The 8,568-nt window shown below is 32.2% G+C and overlaps 1 protein-coding gene across 1 annotated transcript; it reads left to right on the plus strand.

Moving 5' to 3' along the window:
- The first annotated feature begins 6 nt into the window (after positions 1-6).
- Positions 7-7,941, plus strand: LOC148273749 (low-density lipoprotein receptor-related protein 12-like). Its single transcript, XM_088238265.1, has 5 exons — positions 7-117; positions 1,678-1,882; positions 6,045-6,174; positions 6,574-6,761; positions 7,540-7,941. Exons 2-5 carry the CDS (start codon positions 1,714-1,716, stop codon positions 7,818-7,820), a joined length of 768 nt encoding a protein of 255 aa, XP_088094391.1. The 5' UTR covers positions 7-117; positions 1,678-1,713; the 3' UTR covers positions 7,821-7,941.
- The last annotated feature ends 627 nt before the right edge of the window (positions 7,942-8,568 follow it).

Raw genomic sequence — 8,568 nt, forward strand, 5'->3', positions numbered from 1 at the left:
GGCCTCACGGCACCTGGCCCCCTCGTGTCCCCCCGGGGGGCGCTAGGGCTCGCGGTCCTACTGCACGCCGATGGAGATGGAGTGGCTAGCGGGTTCAAAGCGCGATACAACTTTGAGGTATACTATTCTTGAATTTATACAGTAATTCAACTCTTGTTTACTATTCATTAATTTAAACAATAATTCAATTCATTAATTTATACAATATTATTGCATTCTTTGAATTAATTTACGCAATAGTTAAATCTTTGTACTTATACTATTAATTATTATTTAGGTTATGTCTGTGCGAATGAAAAATATAGATCTATATATAAAATAGAATCTTGGGCGAGTGTTTTCGACTGTGCTGTTTTCAGATAAAAATCCTGAAAATGGAAATCGAGTGGGGAAACGTTCGCCTCGTATTGTAATGGTTAACGCGTCAGCTTACCATGTTTGAGGTCCCGGGTTTGATACCTGAGAAGGAACACTTGAAATATAAGTTTTCAAAGATGGTTTTGCACTAAAACGTTCCATTGTCCCTGGATTGGCACCTGTAGCGTAATATTGATATCTTCCTGTAACACGTGATCGAGATACGCTGCATTATTGGTGAACCGATGCGGTGCCCTACTCACCACTGGTTGCGAAAGCGAAACGATGATTATGATGAAAATACTTGTTAGGGCGTTAAAAAATAAAAGTTTATTACCTTTTTTTCAAATGGAAAAGTTTTTAAAAGTAAGGAAGTAAAAAAAAAAAAACAATTTATATCGAAAGTTATTTGGAGAGACAAATACCTACAAACAAGCTGTCAGAACAAGTTTTTAAAACTGTATAATTAAATATAAGAATTATAATTGATAATTTAAAAAACATAATCAATACAAGCTTCAAAATAATTATTAAACATTTATTTTTTTTAATATATTTTTTTAAATAAATTTCAAATATATCGTTTTTTTTTTATTCTATACATATGTATCTACTTTTACACATCTAGTAAATGTTATCACTGTAACTTTCCAAAAAAAAAGACTTACTCTTGTGCTCGGAGAGTGAATTACACTGTTGTAGTTGTTTATTTATTAGAGTTTATATAATTTTAAATACGAGTACATGAGAGAAAAAAAGATTGGAAATATAAAGAAAAATCATAAAACAATAATACATTCATACTAATTAAAATTTTATGTAGTTTTTACACGTGTTCAAAAAATTTCTTTGGATTTACTTTAAATTGATTTATTGATATATTATTTTTAATAGTTTTTAGTTCATTGGGAAGAATATTATAATTTTTTACACCTTTAAAGACGAAGCTATTTTGATCATGACTTGTGTGGAATTTAGGAATATTAATATTATGTTGGTATCTGGGTGACTTATTCATCTCAAATTCTTTTATTTTTTCTTCTTTATAAATTTGTATAATAGAATTTATTTTATAAAGAGTGTCTACTGTATGAACCTTAAATATTTTATATAAACTTTCTGTATCTAATGTTGAGGGTTTCTTTACTTATTTATACAATATTCAACTTTTTTTTCTGGGTTGTTATGCGCTCTGTTGTTTGTAATTTTCTATCGATGTTCCCCGTAGTCGGTGTAATTTTCCTAACACATGACATAACAAATCGAAAAATGACATTAGTACTAATAGTAAACAATTAAATTGAATCACTCGATTTACAGACAGCCAAGTCCATCTTCGGGGACTGCGGTGGCAACATGTCGGGTATGGAGTACGGAGTGATCACCAGTCCTAACTTCCCTTCCAACTACGACGGTCCAGGAAGAGGTTTAGCTTCAAAGACATGCAACTGGTTCGTGTCAGTGAAGCCCTTACACAAGATTTTGCTCAATTTCGAATTCTTCGCCGTGGAGGGAGATCCTTCAGGTAAACTTTATGACAAGGCTAGAATTTAAACCCCTTTAAATATCTATTTATTTATTTATTTATTTTACATAAACGACATAAATTGCCTTTAACATATATTGAACATAAATATGAAAAAAAACATAAAAAAATATAAAATTGCATAACTATAACAATAGTAACAAGTAGGTAAATACACATAAGCAGCCAAAAATATTAACGAAATAAATACATAAATATGAAAAAACAATAAAGGAAAAACATTTTTATAAATAAAGAAAAGTTTAAGAATAATATTGCGAGAGAAAAAAATAAATCCGACTCGTTTTATAACTATCAAGTCCAGAACCAAATATATCAGCTTTGTCCTCATACGGATTGCCATATCTATGGAGCCTGGGGATAGGCGAGTGCATGTGATAGTTGGTCCTAGAACATGCAGTACAAAAAGGAGTATAATATCGTGGGTATACTGGCAAAAAACGTTAACTCGAAAATAGGCGGATTCGACTTAATGATGCAGTTTTGTAAAGTTTTTAACGCTCTACAAACTGGCAAAATACACTAAGTCATATTAAATTTCATATATTAAGTTAACAAGTATGACATAAGTTTTAAAACTAAATTTAGGTTAAGTCATATGACTTATGCCTGAATAAAATACCCGGTATATACCGGGTATTTTATTCAGGCTTTAAATAACTTAATTTTGACTTTGAATTCCATCAAGAATTATCAATAAACAATTTAAATATAATAATTTTGACTTTATAAAATTAAAAAACGGAAAAATTAAAAACATGTTCTTAAATGAGCAATTAACATCTTACTATGTTTAAATAAGATATAAAAGAGTTAAATTGGAACAAAACTTTAATGCTTGAATTCTCAAAACGGGGATTTGAGAGTTAAAGTTTTTTGCTAGTATACCCACGATATTATCAAGACAGCAGACAACACTAAAAATGAATTTTTAACAATAAAAAAAACAATAGAATATGCACTCTTATGATTTACCTACCCAAATACAGGTAAACGTCGTTTTGCGCCGGTTCGATTTACGCCGGTTGGTGCCGGCGTGAGATTCCCCGGTTCGGCCGACACCAGATGATAGTAGGCGCCACGATTCTAATAACAGACACACTTTTACACGTTGTTTTATTCTATTTCCACGTACGCGAGCAGCATATTGTGTGTGTGAACTTGTTTCAGAGTTAGTTTTCGTTTGGTTTTTAAGAAAAATAAAAACGTTTGATTTTATTTTTTTATTATTAAAATTAAAAGAATATTAAAATATTTGTAGTTTATGCTATGATTCTGTAAGAAAGAAAACAACAATCAAAGCAAATTAAATTGGATGTTTTTTTTTTCAAAAAAGTGTGAGAATTAAATTTCGTACCGACGAACTGGTGTGTTAGTATTTATTATAAAAAAATGGTTATTTATATCAAGAGATTATTATTTATTTTCTAAAAGAATTTACACTGACTTTATTTAATACATTTATAATTTATTTTTAATAAACATGTTAGATTGTTCTTAGAATTTTGAGACGTAACCTAACCTTATACGAGTATCTTCCATTATATTTGTGTTCATTTACGCCGATTTTTTTTACGACGTTTACATTTTCAGTGGAAGCTGGATATTAAGATTACAAATAATGTTATTGATCTTTTATTGTGTCATAATCGTTCAGTCGCAACCTTCTATATAAATATGATCAGAATATTATAATCAAACTTTGCCTATTGCTATCACTTAAAATATTTATTCATAATTTAAAAGGTGTAAATTATTCAGAGTTTCTACAAAACGATCCTATTTTTCAAAACTTTTTAAGAACGACGAATGCATGTAAAAGTGGATTAACTCCTATAAAAGGCAAATAACCGTAATTTTTTTTTTTGTTATAAGATATTGTTTTGAGTGAAAATAAAGGTTTGTATTATTGTTTTTGTCTTATCCTTTGTTTGATGTTATCAACCGGTTATTGTCAACTCTTAAAATACTTTGGCAAATAACTCCTTTGCGCGCGGTGATGTAACATCGTGTTACCACAAGCAAAAGATGAAATATTCTTAATTTCAGACATTAAAAAAAAATATTGAGATATAGGTACTGTTAAATAATTCCTTTTTCATAATTTATAAAAATAATAATTTAGGCCTGTTATAGCAACAAAAAAACATGAATACGCCGGTCCTCTTACGTGCATGCGTGCACCCCCCATCACTGTCAACAACCAACTGAATCTTTTCTCAAAAACACTGGCCACAGAACAGCGTCCCTGTCTTTCTTGTTATGAGTTCCATCTTCGTGCTCTCTCTTATAAATATTTATTCCTGTATTGGCGTCACACTCATTCTTCGCTTAGCAAGGATAAATATTGTTTGTATTAAAATTCAGTATGCTTATATATACAAATTTTACTTTCCAAATCAGGTGTAAAAATGTCAATTTGAAGAAAATAATTTCATCATTAAAAAAATAAGAGAGATATATCAAGTCTTGTATCGTATGTAGACTAGTGTGACATCACAGCCACACAAGAGTTAATACAAGTCCCACAGTAATCACAATTAGCAGATTCCACTGTATTTATTTTGAATTAGATGCAAATAATGCACAAAGGAATCAAGTTGTGGTAGAGCGGGTTCGAACCTGGGACCTATGATACGTGAGTCCGAGACACTCGCCACAAGACCACAACACTGTTCATTTTCATTTCACTATTTACTTATTTTTGTACAGTATTTTTTATATGCATATATATGGCTATTTGTGTAAAAGCCTCATTAGGGCAAATAAATAAGTAAATTAACACGTCTTATACGGGCTTAGCTACGGTGTAAAAGGTTAACTCAGTAGGCAAAAATCGGATAAAAATTAAATAATTTCTGCTTTTATAAAAATCGCTCTATCTCCTGAAATATTACTTTTTTTTAAATCAAATTTTGAATACACGCTCTCAATATATCGTTTATGATAATTAAATAAGAGATAAGAGTCCAAGTCGAATAAAATAAAAATAAAAGATTTTCCACCTACCGGTTTCAAAGCAAACAAGCTTCTTCGTCAAGGTTTACGTAACTAATGAATTCTTTCCTATTTTATTTTTATCATGTTTACTAAATACTACACGTCAAGCCAATAAATCAAGTCTTTTTTTTTTCCTAAAAGGGTGGTAATTTGATATGATTATTTTCGAAGCTAGACAGGAGTGGACTAAAAGAAATATTGTTTATTTGGTTATTTTTTATTTTTACATATAATGAATCGCTTTTTTAATTTCTAAGTTGATTAATTTTAATATTTTGTTTTCAACATGAAGTACTTTTAATCCAGTGTCTTTATTGAAGTTATGATTATTTTCTATCAGATGGTTTGCGAATTCAGAAAAATTATTATTATCATCTTAAGTGTTCTTTTACTCTAATATTAAAGTTTCAAAAGAAACAATAAACTAAAAAGTTTTTCCAATGTAGATTGAATCGCAATCATTACAATTTAATTGGTATATGCCAGATTTAATATATTTATGGACTTTGTCTTTGTTACTTTTTAACAATGTTCCTATTTGACAAATTTGCTTTGAAACCAGTCATTGGAAAAAAAAATTAAACCTCATTATCTCAGAAACATGATTTATGCAAATAATGAGTTTTACTAGCTAGGAGTTTCCTGTGTCAAGTCCAGGACTCTACTGATAAAAAGTAATTACATATTGTTAAAAATCTCTACAGATGTACTCGTATGTCTATCTACATATCTAATAATCCATTTGTTTCTTTTAAAATATCTGTCTAAAGTTTTTCAGGAATATCAAGATCGATTAATATTTCAACAGAGATGGAAGTCTTTATGTCTTAGTCTTTAGTTTTAGTTTTTAGTCTTTTATGGAAGCATTTACAGGGTCGTTGTGATTACTTTTTTTTATGAAGTAAAACAGCTGAAACCTATATTGGTGTGGATTTTACACTTAAAATACTCATTAATATAATAGTGAATTAAATTAAATTAAATTACTTTCATTGATTTATTTTGACATTTCAGTAGCACTGAAACCTGAAATAGAACATTTTGACCTTGTTATAGCCAATCTTAAAACAAGCTATTTTATAATTTTAGGGGACCCCACCTGGAAAAAAAGTGATTATAAAATGGGTGATTTATGTTTCAGGTCGTGGATGCCCAGCAGCCGTCGTACGGTTATGGCACGAGTCAGCTGGCCCCCCTATAGAGCTGTGTGGTGAAAAGGCACTCACTGACAAATGGCAATACATAACCGAATCAAACGCACTGCGGTTAACGTGAGTATTGTTTATTAAAATATTTACTTTGCTCATTTGGTATACATGTATACAAAGATATCAATATATTTAATACAAGTTTTTTTTGGGTTTGATCTTTTTGTTCTGAATTGTTACTTATTTGATTCTGTTTTTTTTTTTATTTGACTTATATGAATTTTCATTTATATACTTTTGGGATGATTTTCTTTTAGTTGAAAATAACTGTGTTAAGAGAGTCTATATGTTATAGTGTATATATATACAGTATAAACATTATAAATGTAGCTTTAGAACAGATATTTTTGTATCTAGTGAATATGATCAGCAACTTTCAGGGGGAATCAAAAAAAATACCACCCGTTTAAGCTGTGTAACACATGATAAATATAATTACTGTTTTCATTAATTTCATTTCAGATTTATATCTGCAGACAAGTCAGTAGGAGCACAGGGTTTCCGAGCAGTATGGACGGAAGTCAAAGAAGTGAAGAATGATGATTGTGACCAGTTTACCTGCGCCAAGTCATCTCTGTGTATCTCTGACAAGTTAGCCTGCAACAGAGTAGACAATTGTGGTGCAGATGATAACAGCGATGAAACTAATTGTAAGTCCATACATACGGTTACTCTAAGAATAATAAACATTCACTCACATTTAGAGTTCACATTGCTAATTTGCCTGTTTGAGAAGTTTGTTTTATTTGGCAAAAAGGTTCTAAGTCCCTTTCTGTTGTATCAAAACACCCCTTTTGTAGACATTTAATAATATGGGGTAATGCAAAAACTTATGCGACTGTTGGTTGATATTATTTTTAGTTAAAATAAGCAATAAACAATATACTAAAGGTGCAGTTAGTTTAATCAAAAGAATCCCTTTTCCACTAAGGGAAGTGTCTACCAGTAATGGTTGACAAACCAAGACATTTTGGGAGACAAGTATCGTTTACTCTAGCAATGGCTTTACTCAAAATATTTTCTTTGTAAGATTAAGTTTGTAATACTTCCCTGTGCTTAAAAAGTACAAAATATCTATCAACCTTCAATAAAAAATTTAGCAAATGCAATTTAGTGACCAAAAATTCATTAATCTTAATAATTATTTGGTTTTGATTTTTAATGACAATAAAAGAATATAAAAATATAAAAAAACCCTTCATTTACTAGGGCTGTGAAAATTATAATATTCCTAGATGTGACATGGTCGACACACCACCCGGGTTAAGCCAGATTTTTCCTGAATTTTGACATGCCAAGCTTACCCATCACTGGTCTATACTGACGCCATCTCGAAACGAAATTTATAATATACATTAGAAATCCATGGAATAAGCGCAATGGTAGTTGCGCAGAACCTACTTACTGAGCCGCAGGTGACTGATTCAGGTCCAAACTTGGGGAAGAGCGAAAGCCCGGCCGAGACGGACTGGAGTGCCTGGGCCCTGTGGGGCGGCGCCGGGGGTGCGGGGCTGGCGCTGCTGCTGGCGCTGTGGTGCCTGCTCGGGGGGCGCCGCCGTCGCCGCCGCTCGCGCGCGCGCCTGCTGCCGCCGCCGCCGCCACCGCGCCCCCCGCCGCCACCGCCGCCGCCCGCGCACCCGCGCTCGCCCCCGCCGCCCCCCCACTGCGACCCCTGCGGCGAGCGGCTCGCCAATGCCGACACCGTCTGACACCACTTCTAGTCCTAGTTGTCTCCCACCAAAGCTGGCCACGCCAATGAACATTAACCCACCTCGACAACAAAGGACACGAATTACAACCTCCGGATACCTCCTGGTTGCGATCCCTCTTATCCGCTGAAGTAAAAAACATTTAAAAAACTAATTATTCCAATCTATAAAACTTGTTTTGGTTAGTGCATTGTTCGTTGGTAAAAACTTTACGATACTTTAGTGATAATAACTAAGATTCTGGCACTTTAGATAAAGCCCCCGTGGAGACAGAATACAAAAATTACACATTCTGAAAACATAGAAATGACTTATATAATTGTTTTAATAAAAAAATAAAACCAAATTAACTATCGAAAAAATAAACACACCGACAAAAAATAGCAAAAATTATTTGAAATTCATTTTATTGTATAAACAATGTCAGTAGTGTTGGTAGTACATTACTCGAAGTGAATCTGATTGCATTATCTCTCTTTTGATTTTACATTACTAACTGTGGATATTAAATTTTAATATTATTGAATTGGTTATCATCTCCAATAATATATTGTTTCATGTATCTAATGGAGTAATTCGTCAATTTGAAAAAGACTTACCTGTTTCTCTTTTCCCGCTCTAGACACATACTTACATAGTTAAAGTACAGAGAAAATCTCTTCTCCTGCTCCACATTATTAGTGCATCTGGACATTTTCCAATTTCATTGTGTAAGTATGTTTATGCCATTAATTCTTCCAAAGAATGT

This window comes from Micrasema longulum, unplaced genomic scaffold (genome assembly GCF_059751315.1).
Source record: "Micrasema longulum isolate JH-2025_06_02 unplaced genomic scaffold, ASM5975131v1 h1tg001846l, whole genome shotgun sequence".
NCBI lineage: Eukaryota > Metazoa > Arthropoda > Insecta > Trichoptera > Brachycentridae > Micrasema > Micrasema longulum.

What these genes read in the sequence shown, in the direction of transcription:
- LOC148273749 (XM_088238265.1), top strand. Translation starts at nt 1,714, where the DNA reads ATGTCGGGTATGGAGTACGGAGTGATCACCAGTCCTAACTTCCCTTCC. An exon ending in CGTGGAGGGAGATCCTTCAG is followed by an intron (nt 1,883 to 6,044) that starts GTAAACTTTATG and finishes TTTATGTTTCAG; the next exon opens with GTCGTGGATGCCCAGCAGCC. An exon ending in TAACAGCGATGAAACTAATT is followed by an intron (nt 6,762 to 7,539) that starts GTAAGTCCATAC and finishes TGACTGATTCAG; the next exon opens with GTCCAAACTTGGGGAAGAGC.